At 37.5% G+C, this 23,510-nt stretch overlaps 1 protein-coding gene across 1 annotated transcript in view; it reads left to right on the top strand.

Moving 5' to 3' along the window:
* The window catches only part of LOC108688796 (homeobox protein invected-like), a 70,093-nt gene extending 46,808 nt beyond the window's left edge, over positions 1-23,285 (top strand). The window contains exons 2-3 of the mRNA XM_018195213.1: positions 15,416-15,421; positions 22,897-23,285. Coding sequence (XP_018050702.1) covers positions 15,416-15,421; positions 22,897-23,264 — 374 coding nt within the window. The 3' untranslated portion in view covers positions 23,265-23,285. The remainder of the gene's footprint in view (positions 1-15,415; positions 15,422-22,896) is intronic.
* The last annotated feature ends 225 nt before the right edge of the window (positions 23,286-23,510 follow it).

Genomic DNA, 23,510 nt, shown 5'->3' with positions numbered 1-23,510 from the left:
ACGTCTTTTTTCGACCCCTCGCTTTTTGTGTAAATTATTTGTTGCGCGATAAAGAAGTGAAGTTACTACGTTATTACGAATATTACGTAGAAAAATAACTTTGACAATCTCTAGTTAGAAAGATATATATATATATATATATATATTGATAATTACAAAATATATATATATATATATTCATCAAAATTTTGTAATTATCAATACTTTTCTAAATTGTTAAATATTAGAATTATTCATCCCTTCTGAATTATCATTTATTAAACAGAAGAAGTTTACACTATATTTATATAATATATACTTTCTTCGTTACAAATTATTTTGAAAGTGATTTGAAGCTGACAATTTTGTAAAATTGAGAAAAAACTTACATATGTATTTTACTTGAGTATAAAAAAATAAAAAATAAAATTTATTATTGTTCAGATTATTAATAATAAAATTATGATAGAGAGATTTACCAAGGAAGTAAATTTAATCTATATGTAAGTATCTTTTAGGTTGACTTAATCATTTCATTAATAGTTGCGGTCAATGATGCAGTCTTCTATAGATATACCGAGTAAAGATCTAGCTAATGCGACTTGAGGAGCCGTGAAAAGAGCAAAGTAGAATCGCGTTTACCAGCTAACATGCGTGTGGTACTAAGCAGCGTGTGGCGTCGTGCATTTGCGCGTTCATGCGTATACGTAACCGAGGCTGTTCCAAATTGAGCGTTGTGCCGCATATAATCCGGTTCCGTTGACAAGTAGATAATGCCATTTTATCGAGCAAGCAAAGTTATCCATGTCGGAAATTACCGTATATTCTCGATCCTTATGTTTGCTTAATTCATTTCTCATTCGATAGAACATGTAATCATGTCCTTTTTCTTTTATCTCAGTCTATCATTACGATGTCGCGTATAACTGTATTTATTTGCAACAAGCTGTCAGCAAGGTTTTTACGTACACGAGATACGAATATAGATTCGCTTCGCGTCAACTACCATGACGATTTAATATTAATGTTTGTTCGTCGAACGATGGTATCTGTCACGCTTCTATCATGTACAAATAGTTTGGGAATATTTTAACGTTAGAAATTTCTACTTTGCACATATTCTGAGTCACTTGAACGAACATTTCCCTGAAAGTAAGAATTTCGCTGATATTCGCACGTTCGACGAGCTTTTATACGAAAGAAAGGCGCCGACAGTAAATTTGCGCGCACGCCGCATATCTGTCTTCATCCGACTTTGAACATCTCCTGACGTTTCTCCCTAGCTAGCTTTCGTCACGCTGTTCTCTTTCTCCGTCTCCGTTTCCCTCATCATTATCGTCAACCCGCCCGTGCGGGCTCCTCGTCATGGAGATCCGCGTATATTAAATTCACCGTGGTCTCATATGAGCCACGAAATTAAGCGATTTCGCGAGACCACACGAGAAGGTTTCGGCCCTGCGTGCGGTATAACGTGTTTCAATTAAACGAACGCCCCGTCAAGATTATTAATCCCGAATTAATCCGGCGCGACAATGTGGAACATTTCTGTTTGATTAGTCGGATCTGCGTTGGCAACAAATAAATCGACCCTCATAGCAATCTATCCCGTACAATTCGTTGATCCGGCGACCTTTCTCAGATTATGCTCTTGATTATAAATACGGTAGTTGACCGGAATAAGTGCATGGCATTGATCATAATTTCATCGCGTCGAATGAAGTTCAGAGTTAAGTATTATCACGCGTATTTTCTTTCACAGTAGTGTTTCCAAAAGGAAACTGTTATACAGAAAAATAATTGTGTTGTTAATTAGATTGGTAGAAAATATATGTCATCATTGTTTAATTTCCAATCTCGTATCTTAGGTAATATGTGATAACTGATTTTATTTAATGGACAGTCGAATTTAGTTTTACAAGGTAATGCCAATTTAGATTTTCGATTTACGTCTGTTTTATTCGTCAGGAAACAATCTTAACGCGAGGCAGTCTAATAAAGGAAGTCGAGATGATGTAGAGGCTACCGTTAGGTTGTCTTCTTCTTATTCGGATAGCCCACAGTAGCCGGATTGTCAGATGTTGTTGTGGACTACGTTACAGGGGACATCGTTTGATAGCGGTGGATCGGGCGCGGGGAAGGAAACGAGTGCTGGATCGGTGTTGGTGGTCCATAGTGGCGACTCGAAACAATGAATTTACTTCATAAATCTCAATTCAGTCGGGACCACCGCCCAATTAAACTTAATCTTACGACCACCACAGTGGAACTATTTGCCTAAGATGTATCTAAGTTGATACCACGAGGACCCACATTTCAATGTGTTTATTAAAAATCTTCATAATAGTTGAATTTAATAACCATTGGAATATAAAGTGTATTGCGGAGTTATTGTGCCAATATGTTACAAGTAATACCGTCTGAATTTAAAGTACGACATATACGAGCTTATTGTAAATTGTTTTTAAATTTATTCGCAAAAAGAGAATTACTGCGATAAAAAATAATTAATTATGTGAAATAATAATAGAAGACAATAAATTTGTTAGTAGCTTTTTATGCCAAAAACAGAAAGAAAATAATAGGTCAAAGTTTAATGATTGCTAACGAACGTTGGCAGCGCCAAATATTCAAAGAATAGAAGACAATAGTCTCAAAAGTTTGATCACTTATACGAATACAACTACTCGGAAAGGAGTTTGTTCCTGGAAACGAAATTCCTGGAGAGATGGCCTTGCGAATGCCGCCCGTGTATTCACGAATCGTGGGATTCAAGTTTTGCGTATCCGTTGTCTTTTATTTGGTCCACAAATGAGAAACATACCGATAACACATGTTCGTATATTCGCCCATCGGAACAAATTGCGATGTCTGGTCTCTCAACAAACGCGTGTCAATCTGAACGGGAATTATGCATATTAGATTTTAGTTCGGTTATGCATAACCAAAAAAAATGCATAACAACTTTCGTGGACCGAAAAACAAAATAAGGGGAAGAAAGGTTTTAAAATAGAAAAATCTCTTATACATATAATGAGAGAGAATTGTTAAATTTTACATATTTTCACAGATTTGTATAAAAAATATTTTGATTATTCAAAAGATATTTCGATATATTTTATAAAATATAGTAATGTTGAAAAAATTAATTGCACATAAGATTTAGATTTTTTAATAAAAACAAAAACACTTTCTTTTCTTTAATTCTAAATCTAGATTCTAAATCTTCATACATTTTATTTTATTTTAATTAGTTTATTTATTAAGATCAAATAGTCTGTTCAATGAAATTCTTTTATGATTCAAAGTTCGCAGTTAATTGAGATATACATATAAATTAATTTTTATTTTTATGAAACTTTAGTTACCTTATATACTTTTTACAATTTTTCCGTATTTTTACTTATCACTTTGCGAAGGACTTTAAATTAATTATTAATAAAATAAATTATTAATAAAATAAAATAAATTATGAATAAAAAGATTTTATTAAATCAATATGCACAATGCTTGCTATATTTGATATATATTTGTACATGGAAAAAAAAGATTAGTTGCATCAGCAAAAATTTGCATGTGGTAGTTAAATTCCAGTCGTAACGTATAGATACCTAACATCGTATCTCTGCGAGATCTAATTTTCATTAGCTGTGAGCTCTAAATATTATCATTATAACAGACAAACATTTTGCAATTATATTAATCTATTGGTCATTGCAGCAAACATTTTCTGTATAGCAGACAATTTGACAGCAAGTACAGTTTCAGCAAACCATATTTAGCTGTGATAGAAACAATTTTCTTTTACATTAACATATCCGATGACTATGACAACTAACTTCATGCTGCTAAATAAATTGATCTATAACAGCCAATGCAAACTTTGCTCACGTCCTTATATTAGCTACAGCAGCAAATCCATTATGTATTAACAAATTTCATAGTAGCTAATGCAATTTCAGTTAATTAGAATTAGCTGTAACCAGCAACATTTTTTTTCCGTGTACAAGTTCAATTTCTAATTGAACAGTCGGGTCTCATACTTTTTTTCACGCATGATTCCTTTCTGTTAACGTGCCGAAATCTTTCGTAAATCTGGCGCTTGGCACGAGCCGGTACTTTTGGCAGGCCAGGAAATTAAGATGTATCGTCGAAATCTGGTGTGGCCAATTTGCATCTGCCGCAACGCCTACGCACCTTTCCGCCTCCACAACGGGGCCCACCCGTCTGGGACTAAACCCATTCGAAGTCCATTTGATTGTTCAACAAGTCCTTAAAAATCCGAACATCGTCTAACGAGTCTTATAAATAGCGATACATGTGTGCATTATGGTGCAATCACATCTTGATATCAGCCTTGTATTATTTATACAAATTACATTTCTATATTATTTCCACAGTTCACGTCAACACACAAATCATACTCATATATAAATTATTATTGCAATTATACTTTATTCTTGGTCTTTATTAAAGAACTCGATGTTGTCTCAAACTCTTCTAAAAATAGATTGATATATCAATTTCAGACTATATTATCCTTCGACGAATTTTATTTTATTTCTTGAATACACGTAAATCTATCGTTTTTATGAGAGTTGAAGATTGTACTATGTAATAAAGAAATAAATTACGTCTCACGCTCGTGTCAGTTGGAAATCTCGACTCTCCTGCCTCTTAATGCGATCAACGTACAGTCAATTCGGAGCATAGTTTTTTTTTACATCACATCGACATAAAACACGTGCGGGTCGTGTGCATCAGACCAATGTACGCGTGAATATCGTGATTAATAGGGCGATCAACGCGATGCGTCGTGATGGATTTAAGAGCGGGCAAATTTAGAGGGACACGTCCCACGTAATAGCACGACGGGAGGGCACGATTTTATTCTCGTTCTTGCCTTCGCATTCCGTGACCGATTGTCGCGTGACCATGCCATCGTTGTTCCAGCGCGTACAAAAAAAAACTCACCGTACGTAATGGCCGTCGATAATCGTAAAATCGAATCGTGAAAACGGATGCCACGAGACTCCGCCATCACAACGATAGACGTTGCCAATTTAGATATTTGAAGATATTAAGATACTGAGTGGACGAATTTACAAATGAACTTTATAAATTATGAGTAACAGTTAAAAATGCTCACTCCAATGTATCGATGGATTATATATTACACATATAATATATTATACATATACAATTGTGCGAATGTTGTGACATTCACACTTTAAAATTAGTTAACTTTTGTTCATACACTCAAAAAATGTGAGTGTATGTGTAAAAAAATGTGAGTGTGAGTTTAACCGTATAGGCTTTGCCAAAAATCATGGAATTAAATCCACACCGTGTTAATGTTTATATTAATATCAAGATAAGAATTATATTTAACACTTATGATATTAATCCAGCTCATATTTTTTATAAGTGCATGTAATGTTCACGAATAAATTATTAATTTATTTTAATGTAGAAATTACGATTAACGAATTATCCATACATTGTGTTTCATCAATTTCGAATTTTTTATATCCGAATTTGTTTGTTACCTCATCTGATTTCTATCAAGAGATACTTAGCTTATAGAAACACGGCGATGATAGAACGATGTGAAGCGAACGGACGAACGCGTCGCCGCAATTACCACGAGACGAACGGCGATTAACCTTCATGAATACAATCGGGCGCAATTCGACGACGGCAGAATGGTGGCGACGATCGAGTGGGTCGACTTTATGGCGCGGCCCATTGCGGCTGTGCGTACATGTGCACGCGTGTACATGCGTGTCCTTACGTGGGCGCTGATACGCGCCACGCCGGCCGCGGCGAGCCTCCCCCTATACGTTATATTAACACATTAGCTCCACTCGCGTGCTAAAACCCCGTAAGCCGTAAGTAATAATAAGGGTCGTCTCTCCCTTTCGACATTCGCGAGACGAGGCTCGCACGCGCGTGAAAAGGAAAAAGAGAAAGAAAAAGAGGGAGGCGGGGAAAGGGTTGGAACGTACCATATAAGGTGGTCGAACAGGACGACAGAGGTAGCAAACGGCGTATGTTCCATGCTTTCCGTTTTATGTATTTGCCATTCCGCGTCCTCTCTTTCAAGGAACGACGAACACGTCGACGCGATACAGCAGTCTTCGACTTCCAGGATTATAGAAGTTAGTTCAGTTTCTCCCCTCTCGCTCTGCCGACACGCTCGCTGCCAGCTACATGTGGCGAATCGCATCGATGACTCGTTCAACGATCTCTCAAGGCTCACTTTCAAAATTCCCTGTCGCGAAGAGATGAAATCTGCCGCGCTGCACAGACAGATCCGTTTCAATATCGCTGATACGTGCAGTGTATTTCGAATCGCTTCGAGAACTCTCGCTTGATAATTTCAAGGTTTATTCGGAAAGATCGTTTTTAGAGTCGCGAAGGTGATCGTGACGCTAGAAAGGCATCACCTATTAGCGAATCGACGTGTTTCGAATTATAGAAGCAGATCGCAGTGATATCACTGCTTATTAGACGAACAAGCGTTCATGATTTATGCATAAATTCATCTCGTCTTTCATCGTAATTCATCGCTGTTGCAACGCTTTGAATCGAAGCGAAGGCACTTCTCGGAACTCCGTCCAAAAGTTACTTGTGCAGAATCTCACAATGGGAAGAACGATTACTCGCACTTGTCGTCCATTCGTCTCATCTGTTGCGATTTCGTTTCTTCTCTCGACATTGCTAACGATGATGTTGTTCTTGCTGCAATTGGACTTGCTGCAAATAAAGAGTATCGCGCCACGATGCAAAAACACTTGAATGAACGTGTCCCCGTCGAGGATCAGATTCATCCTGAAAAGAAGAGGCCAGAAATCATCAGACGGAGAGTCAAAACTCTCACAATGTTTGCACGGAACACCCGGCGCAGGCACCTGCTGCGAACCTGCTCGCGAAACATCTTCTCGCTACTTTCTTGCCAGCGTTGGTACTCAAATTTTCGACCGCAACTACTTCATAAATCGCTCTCACGAGCATAAAACGCATTCAAAATCCAAATCTGTACACAGCGACTTGACGATTACCCGGTATTACCCGGTATTTTAATGAAGTTATCATCACGATAAATCATTTATCTTATAAACATCTTTACAAAATGATCTTTACAAAAATCGTTTACAAAACGAGTGTAAATCAGAAATTGTATATAAGAGAAAAACAAGACGTTATAGATTTATAGCTTATACATAAAAGATAAAAAAGACATTGACGTTTATAAATAAAATCAATGTTCAGAGCGTGAATTTTCATTAAAATAAATTTTACATAAAAATCATGCGCTATTTATTATTTCAGCATACTAATTTAATTCACGATAATTCAGGTGCCACTGAAGAATAATTACGCGGAGTTAATTTCGAAGACGCTTGTACGATTAAATGTCGAAAGTCGCGCTGGTCATCGTCGGAACATGTCCGAGACTGACGTAAGAATGTCGTCGCAATGTAGCGAGTTGAGAACCGCTTAGGCCACACGCACACTCTTCGGTGGCTCCAATTAAGCGGGCAACATTAATTTCAACCACCCGGTCCGACCCCGCGGTTATCTCCTTCTCTCCCGCTCCCGTCGTTTCGTCAGTCCTTTCCTTGTCCCTTCGTTCCTGTCCCTGTCCTCCTCCTCCTCTTCGTAACCCCTTCCCTTACGTCCCTCACGTCCCGATTCTCCTTCACGTACCTTCCATTCGCTCTTCCGCGCGCACACGCATACACACGCTCGTTTCCCTTTCCGTTTTCTTCACGCTACGCTCGCCCTCGGTGTACGCGAATTGCGCGTGTCGTAGTGCGTGCGTCGCGTGTACAGGTACGTAAATTACCATTCGATCTGCACGCCCACACGCGCGTGTCATCGCTCGATGCACGTATAAGGCGAGCATGTATGAAGCGTATTGTCATGTCGGCGCGGATCGTCGAGTTTACGCGAGCATATAGATTGTCATGTGTGCGTGTGAGTCGTTTATACTTTTGCATAATTCCCTGCGCTCGCTAAAATCGTCGATATTTTATTTATTATTCGGACTCGAATGTCACCCGAAAACACATTCATGAACAACATTCATCATGTTTATATATATATTTGTCTCTCGATCGGAATTTATTGCATTGAATTTATCGAATATCTCTACTGCTTTGTTCTTTTTTTTTTTTTTTTTTGGAACATGAGTTCATTATTATCTTATTGTAGTATTCGTTGATAATGTTACCAAATGCCGAACTGAAAAGTCGTGTGCAAACAGACGTATTACATTCGCATTTAATGCACAGTAATTCGCAGTAATGTTATATTGGCAGACAAACGTTTATTATGAAATATACATAGTCAATGGAATAATACGTTAAAATTTCGTGCGCGTTGGAATGCTTTTTAAAATTTATATCGTTGATGATTATTCGATGAAAAGAACAACCATTGCAAAGTCCTGTCAACAGCAACAGTTATAAATAAGTATATAAATATGTAAATACGCGTATATCTTATATATGCAGCATCGAGTTTCATATATATGCTAATTACTAGAAATCGCCTTTCTTCTATAATTATTCTCTACCACGTGCCATCGCATTCGCGATTCTTGCGATGTTGTTTAAAACAGTTTAGCCTTCACAGAAATAATGAAAACGCATTTCGCTCGCGCTCGATCCTTCATCGCGCGCCTCTACTTACACGCTCGTTTAACTGCGCGCTAATGCGCGGCCATCATTTATTATTCAAGTGCGTATCCTATATTTAACCAGCCGCGTAACGAAAGCTCCGTTGTTTGTTTCCACTCATCTGCGTATCCAAAGCTGGTCCTCCGTTCCGGTTTCTCGGATTCTTTTCTACTGTCCCGCACACTTCTCCCCATCCGTTGCTTCTAAGCGATCTGATATTCCATCATGTTCCTTTTCGAGCGTCTACCCAGTCATATCTTATATCAACTCACCGCTTTTATAATACATTGTCGAGCGCATTTGCGACCTCGTTTCGTTCAAGCCACGTTAGCAAATGCAATAGTTTACATCAGCGAACGGCAACTTCCTGGGCACGTGGCTCGTGAAGAACAGAGTCGGAATAGAGAGAAGACAGTGATAAAGAACCATGCCTCTTCTCTTATGACTTCCCTCGTGATAAACGTTATGAGTTTCACTATTTCACATCAAAGAACCGTTAAATTATGTATTAAAGGGGAGAGATTTTTTTTTTTTTTTTTTCATAACGCAATGGAAATTCGAAAGCTGTTTAATATTAGCAAATTTATAATTAATCTAAAATTCCTATTTCTATCATAAAAAAGCCAATTAAAAACATAGAATAGAATAGAATGTATTTATTCAATTCAGTATATATACAACCAAGAAAGGGACTTGTGGTTTACAATTTCTAACTTCATTCATCCTTCCGCATACCTTCAACTCTTTTTTTTTTCCCCTATCAATTACATTATCACTAAATTAATTACATTATCACTAAATCCGCTGTACCAAGTTTTTTCCTTTTTTCCTTTCTGTCTTATCTATCAATAAAAAATATAATTATAATAATCACAATAATATTAAATTTTGACAGGAAGTTTCTTCTCTCTTATTAAAGGAAGTCAAGGATTGTATATTAAAGGATCACAGAATACACTTTCGATAGCGTTTTGAAACGGTAAACGGATAACCGTTCCGAGCCGACACCGAGCCGGCTCGCGTCAATCACCACGTAAGAGAGGCAGAGTGGTGGTAGTTTACTTTGGTGCGTACCAAGTTCCTCGCCACATGCTTGGAGAAGCCGAGGGAACGTAATAGAGCGAAAGGGTGAACACCAGCGAGAGAAGCCGAAGAGTAGCATGAGGGAACGTCACGTTACGTTCCACGGCGGAGTGACGTTTCTAATGCGAAACTAAGAAATTAGAACAGTCGCGCTGTCTAATGAGATACTAATTGCGCCGCATTCTCATTGTATTGACTCGACCGGGAATCAGATAAACATAACTCGCGACCGAGGGAAAGTGAAACACGCGTCTGTGAGATTTAATCCAACTACTAAATTCACGAACTAGGAAGCAATCTGGATAGAGAGGAGCGATTAAAATGTCTATTAAAGTATCTGTTGAGAAGAGATCTACGAGCAATCTCGAATAGAAGCTCGAAGGTAATATGATATTTACTTCAAATAGAAGTAATAATTGACATGATTTAAATTTAGATCCAGAGAAATGGCAATTATAACATTTACCATTTGTAATAATAATTCAAAACAATTAAATGATTGCAAACTATAAGAATAAAAGAGAATTTCTCTTTGGTAGATACTCAAGCAAGCTTTCGATAATCGTGAGAAATAAAGAGGTATGTTGCGATAGTAGAGAACGCGGCGTGAAAATATAAGGAGGGAAGCCGTCTTTAGATTTAATCATTTTCCATAAATCAGTCAGCGATGTTAATATTATCTATTTTAGAACGAATCTCGTGAGTTAAATACCAAACGTGCATTCAACAAAATCGCCAAGAGGAATATACCTAATTCATGGTAGCGCAGATAATCACGGTGTTCTTCACGTGCGCTTATCCCGTCGCGCTCAACGAGGCGAGATAATGTCGTGCATTTGAAAATAAGGTGGAACAAACGTGCAACGCGCGGATAAATAACACGGTGGAGCGTATACGCGAAAACGCGCACGGAACTGCGCGTCGCGTGTTAACGCGCGCGACCTTTCGCGCGTCAGAAGGAAACCGCGCGCGAAACGGATTACGTCTCTACTTCACCGTCCCTTTAACATCTTATCTTCGCACGAACAACAAGATAACAAATCACGTACGACGAAATAGTAACTCCGGTAAGTATCACGTTCGTATACATTTAGCGCGAAGCAATGAACTTTTAACCCTTCCAAGCTGACGCCAAAATCTATACACTATGTATCATAATACAGTTAATGACTGGGTCTGTAAGATCCATTTAATTAATTCTCTATGAAAACTACATTTATAAATTTTGTTGAAGTACAGAATGTGCAAGTGAACCTCTACTTTACGACAACTGATAGAGAAAGATTCAATGTCTTTAAACTGTTTGAAGGTGGCTTAAAAATACAAAATATAAATAATAGGGAGCATACAGCCACAACACTTTTAACGGAAGTCATATATTTAAAATTATAATATAATAACGTAGACGTTTCGTTTCAAGATTTGATCATCAATACATAACAATATCAAGATTGTTAAAAAACTGAATTTCACGAATGATAAAGTAATATTTTTGAAAAATGTATTTTCTTGCTTAATTTAAATAGAATCTGGAAATTCCGTATTTTTCACACGAATTCGCACTTTGCTTCTTGCAATAAAGAATTCTAAACTTAATAGAAAATAATACATAATACGATTGAATATTGTTCAACTTCAATTTCTGGACTTCAACTTACTCTGTTAATTCGTATCATGGCGATTGTAAAATTGTTTTTTCATCTTTTTTGACGAGTTTTTATTGTTAATTATATGTATTTTTTTTTTATATCTTGATGTTGTTATGTATGATGATGATCATGGAATTTTTGAAACGAAACGTCTACGTTATTATAATTTTAAATATATGACTTCCATTTAAAACATGTAGTGTTGTAGCTGTATGCTCTCTATTATTTATATTCAATGTCTTTTTTTATCTACAATTTGAGACCTCATAATATCAATGGTACAGATTATACAATTATTGAAAATTTTTTTTCGCTTCTAAACGATCTATTGCTGTAGTCGAGAATTGAAAGACACTAAATAATTTCAAAAAATCAAAAAGAATGAATATTAAACGTATCTTAATAAGAACCCAAATTTGCAAATGTAATATAAAGAAAAAAATTAAATTGTGACATTTTTTACAAAAAGAATTATTGATTGAATGAGTCTAATAGACCTACTGTCAGCTCCAGAGAACTTTAAATGAGCGTGATAACAAAGTATCTCTCCAAGAGATGATACTTTTTTCTTTTTTTAATTATTAGCACTTGTCTCTCAGAGCAAGTCCTATGGATGTCAATACGGTCAGAAGAGATGATATAGACTGTCGTGAGATAATCGAAGTTTAAAGTGCCAAAAGTAGCTCGCATTATGAGATCGCGATCGCAACGTCGTGCTTCTCGCCGGCATATAATGGGACCCGTGGGGCTTACGTGATCGCGAGCGATCGCGAGCGATCGCGAGCGTTAGTAGTATCTGATTACGAGATGTATATCTATGGAGACGGTGCGGCGCGCGATAAGAGCCAACTGGTCGTTAAATCGTGGTATATGCGCGATTCTATAACCGGAATATAAGTATAACGCGCGATTGTAGTCTGTACCGATGTGATGTGCAACACGTGCGAACAGTTTCGCGTGAAACGCCGATGCGTGAAAACGTGGGAAAAGACGTGGGGGAAGATCCGAAACGGGATAATTCCATGTAGCACAGACTTTCAAGGGACGTCTTAAAGACGTCTAGAGGATGTTCCCAGGATGTCTTTTAAAATATGCTGTGTAGAATCATATCGTCGTTTTATGAGATGCCGTAATTGCCATTGATGATGGTTAGTTCGCTCGAAATAGACTCCTCTCGATCGACGCTGTGAATTCACTGATTAATGATATTTAAGCGGCATCGATGTGCATCGACATCGTAACTCACTCATGCGTTGCGCCAGTCGCGAATCATCCGCGAACGAGCTCGAATATGTACGTCTTGCTTTTAATTCAATTAATCGTCATTACGTCACCGTCCAGAATATCTAGGAATAGACCGGTATTATTCAGCATAAATTTACGATATCTCGTTTATAACTCGAATGAAAACGTTAATAATTTTCTTATAAGATGATAGCCTTATAAATCAATAATCATATGGCCTCAAAATTAAATCATGCACATCAGTATAAATTTACTTACTTGTCATGTTTAATAAATTTTACATAATCTTCTCTCTTTTCTCTCTTACTCTATTCATATTTGCTGCGTATTTTTCAAGGATTTTGATTTGCCGATTAAATTCGTCTTTGTCATAAACGTGTTATAATATTATGAGCGTAAGAAAAATATTGATTGTTTATATATGTACATAAAAGAGAAATTTTATTAAGATATATTTTTGCTTTGTGGTAACTTTATCGAGGCACATCCTCTTCATCAAATCTCGACATATTTTGCAATGAATCAAAAGTGCCTATTATATATGGCTTGTTGACGCGAATCAGCTACTGGAGTCTCGAATTCCTCTGCATATTTTCGTCGAAAGACAAGATAGATGCAGAACGATACGATCGCCGTGATGATCGACGATTTGCACGATAACTCAGTACGCTCAACATAATAATTAATAACTGCGCGAGCGCATATCAAGTCCTTCCATGATGTGGAGAACAATGTACGTCGCGCGCGTCGTCGTGATGGTTTTGTTTCGCCAGCAACCAACTTACGGAGTCGTATGTATGAGTCTCGCGTTAACTGGATGTATACCATTCTCCTAATCGGGGAAGGGGACCGATGTAATCCCGATATGTAACGTAATAATAATGACGAAGCGATAAAGATCTCAACAGTGCCGGTCACGCCTACAACATATAAGACATGACGATGTGTAGCAATACGGCGATCGTGACTGCGCGTTGGAGCGCAATGATCCTTGCAAAGTGACTTTCCTCCACGAGATAACATCGAGGCTACACGAAAACTAAATGGCGAAAGACGTTGGGAGATTATAGTTCCTGCTTTGCGCCACGTTGGTGATTGGGATCCAGGACAGATCGCCGCTTTCTAAACCTTTTCATCCGCGATCCAAAGTAAAGAGACATATATCCTTTTTGTACGATGCTAACCAATACGGCTCGAGAAATTGTATAATCGCACGAATGTAACAGCAAAGTATACGTTTTGACGCAATTCGTAAAAATATTGATGCAACTAATTATAGATTTATGAAAGGTAATGATTAGCTGCAATTGATGATATGTGGAGGATGCATAAAATTTATTGTTGCTTATTACATACCTAATTGCTTTGCGAAAAGAATAAGTGACGATGTCAGGAAGGAAGAGAAAGATCGAAAGCAAATGAAAGGATCAAGAGGAATAAGAAAGGGGCGGTCTTGTTGGTAAAACCGGTACTTCTGCATCGACAGCGTAGGATGCAATGAAGCTATTAATCGTCTCTTCGAGCTACGCATTACTCGCATATGTCTCATAATTTTTGATTGCTTATTATCGTAAGTTGTACTCCTTCGAGAGAGAATTAACTCTGAAAGATAGATCCTTCTCAAACTCTAGATTTAATTTTTTTTTTAATCTTATATAAAACCTCAATTTTTTTTTAAATCTAAAACAAATCTTTTTAAAATGTATATTTAGATCTTTTGAACGTATAATTGAATTTCTAAATAATTGTTTTGTGTTAAATCCGTCAAATAAAAAGAATGATTAGGTAGAATATTGTATAAAATTTCAATTTTTTTTAAATCTTGAATGAACCTTTTAAAATATACACTTAAAAATCAGACTTTTAAATAACTGTCTGACTTTTAAATGACTGTTTAGCTCGTGACATTAAATCCATCATGAAAAAGTACATGACGGAGCGTTACGTAACAGCACAATTATTGCGCCAGAAAATATTTCTACACGTATAAAAGCTTGAAGATATGACTAGCGTTTTATACTGAAGAATCACTTAAGAAATACCGGTCGCTTTCGGAATGGCACTTAATCGCCGTAATGTAAAGATACACATGCCGCGGATCTAAAATCGGATGATTGTTAATTGACGTTAAAGAAACGAGGGAAAGAGACGGAAAGAAATGGCGAAAAGAGGCAGACAAGACCGCGCCTTAATGGAAACAAGTTAATGACCCGTGGAAACGTAAACGCAGTCACGTACACTCGAGTAACGATCGACGAGTGACCAATCAGTGATCATTATTTATGGTTATGGATATAGTCGCGAATCCAATGATTACTTTTCATATAGTTCTGTGGGTTCACTCGAGAATGCTTTAACGAAGATCTCATAAGAAATCCAATTAACTTCGATGTGATGAAACCACATGTTTAGCAAACGATATTTATATCTAATATCTCAAACAAATAAAAAATTTCTAACATTGATTATAAGTATTGTTTGCCTGAAAAATCGTGTCATGGTTCAACAAGATGAAAACTGAATACTGCAGTATATAGATGGATGTTTATTCTGCAATTGTTTTAAATCTTAGAGTTTGTTTAATTATACTGTAATAATACTGACGTTTGACTATATTTGCATTATTAACAATGTCTATATATAAGATGTCTATATATTAACAAGCGACATTATGTGCACAAAGATTGAAATGGATAAATGTAAAATGTGCATTTGATGAAGTTGTTCGGAAAGACAGGAGTTTTAATCGGTATGTTTTTTCTTTTTTGTTCTCAGGACGAAGTAAGTAACTACCCACGGCGGTTACGAGCCGTACTTGGGCTAGACGAGACTAATGACGAAATGGCATCGGGGAACGTGAGCTTTTCTGAACGAAGCCATTAATACGCTTATTGTGTAAGCTTGTCCCGTGCTCGATCACTGGGCATGTCTGCGTTAAATCGATATCTCAATGACGCGTATGGATATCCAGTGGTTTGCAATCAGATTGATCCATCGAAATGTAAGACGACTTTCACCTCTTTGTGATTCGCACTGTAATTACGTAAATAAATTAATACAGATTAATTTACAGCTTACTTTCGCAATACATGATGATGAATACGATAACTTGATGAGATCCGTTAATTTTTTTTATACTTTTTAAGAACATTTACTTACTTCTCCGTATTAGCTGACTTTCAAGATTTGCTTCTCTCTCGATCTATTTTTCTTTGTACGTGCGTGGAATTTATTTGGTATAAAACTTTTTCAGTTTAAAAAGAGAGAATTAGTCCTCCTTAGAATTGTACTGTCATAAACAACCTTTTTCGTCGCGTTTCATTTTATACCCCGGCCGTCTATACTTCTGAAATACCATCGGCATTGACGCATGAGGCGAAGACAGTTGTGGATCGCAAAAACCTTGCGACATAAATAATTCGAAAATGTGGGTTACAGGGTATCGTTATGCCGCTCGCGATATCATATATTTGCTCGGCGAACGTAGGAAATACATAAACCGTCTATGCGGAATCTGCGTCCTGGATAACGAGTACTGATGCAGAGCTCAGCGTTGGGCCTTAAAACTGTCAATCGGGAGTTGCGAGCACGCTGAAGGCTCGCGACTCAAGACAGAAAGAGAGAGAAAGAGAGAGAGAGAGGGGCATTTGTAATTCTCAAGAGTCGAGAATGACTCGGGAGAATCGAGGAGACCTGCCCGCTCGACTCCGTGTCGACACGCTTAGCCTCGTTTGTCCCAAGTAATGGTCGTAGTCATAACTCAAGCTGCTCGTTCCTACATATCCCGATGTACATACCCGCACAAGGACGAGACGATCAGATTCACGGAAAGGACAAGTCGATCGGCTCTCGCAACTGTCCGCAACTGCGATCACTTGATCGATCCATTCCGATTCGCGACGAGAACGCGACTCGCTTGATCGGCCAATCTTTATATTCACTTTGATTCTTCTCCTGTCATTATCCGATATACTTCACATTTATTACATTCTCTTGAAGCTCCGTTTGCTGTTATAAATTATCGTGTTGTATCAGATTAAAGGATGTTTAGAAGTATGATGTTTAAGAATGTCGTAATAGTAGAAGATAAACTGTAGATTATCGAAATAAAGAAAACACAATTCAAAATTTTTCTTGCAAAATTATTGGTCTGGAGTTAATATAGTTACAGTGGAGAGCATTGCACTTTTATTTCAATAGTTAGGATCGTCATCGAGCTTGCCGGTCTAATTGGTGAAAATTGAGTGAAGTGCGTCTTTGTCAACTGCAATCGTCGAGGCAATGGCCTTAACGACTTAACGACGGCGTCCTCTTCCTTCGTATCATTCTATTAACATATCAATTCACTGCCTTTTAACGAGGATATCATAATTATCGGTGATAAATTTCAGTAACGTTGATTTAACGCAATGCTTTTGGTTACCGAACAATCTGATAATGTTTGTAGCGAAGGTGAACAAGATAGATTTTTCTTCACTTAATTAAAGCGCTTTATTTGCGACATTACCTGTTTTCAAAACGACAGTAAATTGTTTTTAATATCCTGTCTACAATGATAACGAAGTAAGATAAGTATTATCGAAATTACATTCGCAATTGCGGGATTGCAAAAAAAAAACATTGGTAATAAATCTCGATTAAGCGCGCTTCATTAAAATGTAATTTATTGCATCTTTTGCACGATAAAAACTTATCATTAAGTTGTCAATGCTAGTCTACCATCACAATCGCCGGGTGACAGAATCAGTTGACGGAAGAAGGAAGAGGAAGGAGAAGGAGAGGACCGCCTTTAGTCATGAATACTTAAACGACCGCAGAAACCAACACGCAGGTTTTTATCCCGACAACTTTTTACATCAAGCGCAGCCTCTGTCACTCGCATCATTTCGCGCAGATCGTCCTGATAAATTGCGCAAAGACAAGCTTAACACGCTCTCAACTTTGTGCTCGCTGTTTCCCTTCCGGCGACGTTCCGTATCAATGTTCCGCGCAACTAACAATAAAAGAGATAGGTACGTAGGCAATGGGAGAGCCGAGTGGCACTTTAGTAAGCGAGGTAGATCGCTTTACATATCGAGGACGATGCAATTCGTGAGTGTACGACTTACCTCGCCTACGGCCACTTATAATCGCTCATGGCCTATCTGAAAGCGAGACCGAAGCGCAACTAACCGACACCGAGAGACTCGTTTGCCCGTCCGGGTGCATCATCCAGGATGATTGCCGACTCTCATTGTGTCGTCGACACGCTCTATACGGAGAACTTCGTTCATAAACACTGTAATTATCGTGTCACGAGTGACGTTTGAGACGTAAAGATCCGCGGGTAAAGGAAGAAAGGCGCGAGACTCGAGCGAAAGTTACGCTGTTAAAAAGTTTACGATTATTATTAGTTTACAACTCTGAATTCTGAAATATTCCTCATCTCGTATTGTTTTTCGTACTTTCTAATTCTGTCCGATGAAATTACAGTTCAGCTTTCTACATTTAGATTTCTCGCTTTGAGTATAATAAAATCTGTCTCTACGAATTGATTGAAAGACAGGACGATTACATTTAAATTTATCTAAAATGTCTGCTGTTAATTTCACGATATTTTGTCACGTCGCGTTTACAAAATATACCTACCTATTTTCTTGTTTCAAGAAGAAATTAAATTACATTTATTTTTATACATATGTTATTAACTTGACAGTTTATCACAGTTGTAAATATAGCTTATTTCGTTTTTGATTACTCATAGTTTATTTTTAAATATACGATTATTTTTGAATTAATAAAATAAAAGGAGATTTTAGATTTTAAAAGTCGGTAATATTGAAATATATATTTTCCTAGTAATATATATTATATATTTTGCAAGAATTTTTACCGTATATTTTTTCATTTCCGATGTTACAATCTGAAACAGTAGTGGCGAATAAACGGGAACTTTAAAATATTGCTTTAAATTTAATATGCATGCGAAGCAACGCAATTCGCTCTCCGAACACGATCGTCGGCCATTTGCTCCGCGTGGAATCCTACTAATTTACAGATCATTTTTAACGAATTCTAGACACCACACTCCCTTTTTATCCTCTACTGCGCCTTCTTCGCCTTTCTGCCGATACGGATGTAATTAAAAGCAACGTGACGAGCAAGTCGAACAGTAGACTGAAAGGGCGATTACTAGAATAGCGACTGCTATTCGTTACGCGGGAATCGCCTGAAGGAGAAACTAGAGGCCAGTAGCTGACATCTATCTCAAGAATAGAACAAGAAAATTAGTAGTGCGGTCGATCGCTGATGGACGAGTAATCTTATAACTTTATCCTTTATATTGATGTTCGCCATACGTAGCGTGAATTTTAACGATACACTTTTTCATTCTTTTCCACGTCCGGAGATCGAATCCTGTCTCACATTTTACAATAAAATTATTCACATGCAAATGAGTAATCAGTAATGTTTGTTTAAATCACTCAGTGCATTTCCTGCGTAACAGCTGAACTAATTAGCAATGTAAATGTCATGTCGCGCGCGTGCACGATTGTGCAGCGAAAAAAAATGCAATTAAACTGACAGACCGAGCTACGAGCTGACGTCTATCTCTAGGAGTGAGACAAGGAAATTAGTGTTTCTCCGAGGCCGCACGTCGCTGGATATTCCGCCGCGGTACTTTTGGGGTTGTGCTTAGCGAGAGAAGGGCGTCTTAGCATTATTGGTTTTACCCTCAAGTCTTTGGAGAGGGATTACCGTAAGTAGGGAAGGGTGAGAATGAGAAGAGAGAGAGGAGTCTGGGGGAGCACGAGAAGCTCTTCTCTCGGCGCGTGTTTCCTGTGCTTGACTGCAAGACTGCCTCGCTTAAGTAATTAGACTGCCGGCTGTTCGTTACCTCAGTCATTCCTGAGGAGGAGAAAACTGCCAAGGATGGTATGCGTACGTTTAGCACAGCCAGCCGACGTCTCGATATCCCATGAGCGAGCTTATTCGTTTGTTTTTTACAAATTCGTATTTTTCATGTATTTTTCTCTTTTTTTCTGTTTCTGTATGCGTCGAGAATTTTCCATTTGTTTTCTAAAATCTATTTAAAAGTTTAATTTAAGAAAAATGAATAAAGCTCATTCGCGTAACATTACGGGGTATTAAAATGTCAACTAGCTGCGTTAATCATCGTGCGTATATCATCCTTGGCATTCCTAACTACGTTATGCTGTGCGCATGCATTTTGTGTGCTGTCCTAATTTAGAAATAATTTTCTATTAATTAAGATGCTTTTCCTATACATTTTACTAAATTGTTTATGTAAACTCGCGCGAAAGACTGTTCAACAAATACGGCGTATGGCACATGTTATCGTTACACATACCTTGATAAATTTTTCTTTTTAAATATTAGCATGTTTGGTGAAACGCAAAAACATTACGTCGCGAGCAGTCACAGTCTTGTAAAATATTTTATGGACGCCATCGAGCTCGACGAAGATGAATTTCTTGAGAGATTTTTTTATGACTATACGGATAGAAATCGATCGCGTCGCCAGCTGTAAGAGCCAATCGGAGACGGGAAACTAACGACTTAAGTCTCGACAACGTGCGCCAATGCTCGATCGTGCGGAACAAACTGCTTTTCCGATAATATTACTTAAAGCATGTACTATGATCTTCAGCTTTGAATGATTACGCGTTGTAAAACGATTTTCACTGCGAAATTCTTACGTGCCGGACGACCCTCGTCGTCGACAGTAATTTACTACCGCGCAGCAACATTCGATAATTATCATTTGCAATGCGACTTATACCATACAAGCCTGTAATTTCTGATCTCTCTTGACCGATCGTTAAAGCCTGGTCATAGACAAACTGTTTGACAATCAAGAAATTTTCCTTTTAATGTTTGCTATTCTTTAACAGCGACTGTTCCTCCTTTTAAAAACCAATATTCAATAGGTCTAACGATATATTGAAATATGACTATCGAAAAATTCATTAAAAAATACCAAATAGAATTTTTGAATATAAACTTCTATAAAGTTACGAGAAAAAAAATTATTAAATAACAAATACATTAACTCTATATAACTCGCGTAATAGTTTTTTAACATAATTATTCGCGTGCGGTGTTTTTGATACTCTAACATTATATATATTTTATTAATTTAATTATTATTATTCTTTTTCATGATAAATATTGATAATATTTTATACATTCTTTAATAAAGATAAATACAAAAAAATTGAAAATAGCATTCACATTTAGCGAATTTACAAAGTCAGGGTATCCTGAACATCTCACGGGAATAATAAAGGTTTAAATATGATATGTATAAAAAAAACAATATATTGAAAAAATATCTATAAAAATCTATATTCTTTATATTATAATTATATGCAAAACGTTTTGCTTTTTTGCTTTCGAGATAGTCAGCTTCATTAACTTCAATAAACATTGCGCAATGATCGATGTGTGACTCGAAGTCGCGTAAAAACATTTACAAGAATCACGCAAGAACCGTCGATCTACGCATTTTTTTTTCCATGCGAGAAGACATGTATATATAATTTTTCGCAAGCAAGTGAGCAATGTGTATGGCGCAAACCGATCATCGCGAGACGGTCTCGAAATTTCCATGGAATATTCAGCAGATCGAACCGACCGATAACGTTAGTGTTGATCGTTATGATTTGATTTATACGCAATTATATAATCGGTGGTGCGTGCCGTATAAACGCGGTGCGTTCGTGCCGCGCCGGGCGGCATATAGTGTTTATCCTGTGAATTATTAGTTGGGAATTACATGCGGGAATCACACGAGAGGAAGTAGTCACGCTGGAAAAATCGAATTGCGTCCAGGATCGCGTGGCCCTTATTTGGCGAAGCAACGCACAGCCTCTTATGATAACATGCATGAAAGTTCAAGTCAGTTCAAACGAGCTCTAAAGAATCTCACTTTTGCTCAATTAAACGAAAGATTTATTGCAACAATGGGTTAACCAACAACGTAGACAAAATATGTGATAGAAATAAAGAGATCCTGTAATAAGAATCTGATTAAAGAAATAAATATAGTGTTTTGATTGATTCTCCATATATTTTCGTGAAAGTGAGAGAAAAAGAAAAGGGATAGCTATAAGAGAAAATGTCTTTGTCAAAATTACAGGATTTCTAAAAAATAGATAAATGACAGAGCACTTTATATGTCCTAGAGATTTTTACAAAATTAAGGTTAGCTTATTGTAACAAACATTTCAAATATCACCGAATTCAGAATATTTCTTTGTATTTCAAAATTCAAATCAACTTTCGTATAAAAATAGCTGAATATACTTGTTGCATTATCCAATATTTTCCTCATTCTCTGTTAATTATTTCAATCTCGAGAAGAGGGACTTACCTTGGGACTTCTTTGTCGAAATCTCGCACAAAGTTGATCGGATCTCAAGCGCTTGCGCTGACGCAACGTAAACGCGCGAATAGTGACGTTGCGTCGGCATAAGATGCGCAACATGGCTGCGATAATAATGCGTTTGATTTACGATAAAGCCACCGCTGCCTGGTCCGTCCGACGTCACGGTGATTTCGCGCGAACGCGTCCGCAAGCGTGATAAGGCAAGTAGGATCGAGACGGAAGGATTTACTTCGTCGGCAAGACGATCCTTTCAGTCGGACGTTTATTCCATCGACGAACTTTCCGACCTCGCGCGGCTCCTCCCAAGTAACTAGCTTGTTATAGAAGACACACACGCGCATAACCGGACTTAGACCTAGCGTACCGGAGAGAAAAACACTTAAGACAGGCTTACAATAAAAGTTGCCGTAAAACTTGCCGACCGGTGGTTCGTTAATTTTTCAGATTTATCGGCGTGTAAACTTGCTGAATCAATGTCTGCTTGTAAAGCCGTATTGCGAGGCATTGTTTAAAACCTGATGTCTACCTGTATAGTCATCTCTGTGAGATTCTATTCCTTAACGCAATAGCAGCAGCGATTGAGAAACTTACTTTTAACTAGCGTTAAAAAGAATGACAACTTTATGACAGAAAAGAATACATTTCGAGAAAATTTAATCTGAACGAAGATACATAATTGCTTATTTATGATATATCTATATAACAGAAAACAATATGATTACTTATATTTACATACATTTTTGTAAAATGAATAAGTTCGTTTGAAGAAGTTAACTTCTTTATGTTATTTCAACATGATGCATTGTATGCATTGTCGCAGAGATGTGATTGGATAGACATATTGACAGATACGAGTTAACGCTAGAACCATCTCGTGTTTCAGGTCCACGCACGAGAAGAGTGAAGAGGACAGACGGACGCGGCGGTGGCACCCCCGAAGAGAAACGTCCCAGGACCGCGTTCAGTGGTGAACAATTAGCGAGACTGAAAAGGGAATTCGCGGAGAATCGATACCTGACGGAAAGACGGAGGCAGCAACTCTCGAGGGATTTAGGTCTGAACGAGGCGCAAATCAAGATCTGGTTTCAGAACAAGCGAGCGAAAATCAAGAAAGCCAGCGGCCAGAAAAATCCTTTGGCTCTTCAGCTAATGGCACAGGGGCTCTATAATCATTCGACAGTACCGCTTACTAAAGAGGAAGAGGAACAGGCCGCGGAACTTCAAGCGAAATGACGATTGCAAACTTAAACGCTCGGAAAAATCTAACGTTGCAACTTTGATCCCCTGAATTTCGTATCTGACCTCAAAGGAGCCACATCGAACCTTCTATTTGATTTTAATTCTTTGTGCAAGATTTTTTAGAGAAATTTTAAAGAATAAATAAAATCTGGAGATATCAGATTAGCGTGAAAAATTCTCCCAATATGATCGGAAAACATTCGATGTAGGAACTAATAATTTTTCTTCTGCAAAAAAAAT

The sequence above is a fragment of the Atta colombica genome, unplaced genomic scaffold (assembly GCF_001594045.1).
Source record: "Atta colombica isolate Treedump-2 unplaced genomic scaffold, Acol1.0 scaffold239, whole genome shotgun sequence".
Classification (NCBI taxonomy): Eukaryota; Metazoa; Arthropoda; class Insecta; order Hymenoptera; family Formicidae; genus Atta; species Atta colombica.
This window is presented reverse-complemented; position numbering and strand designations above follow the sequence as displayed.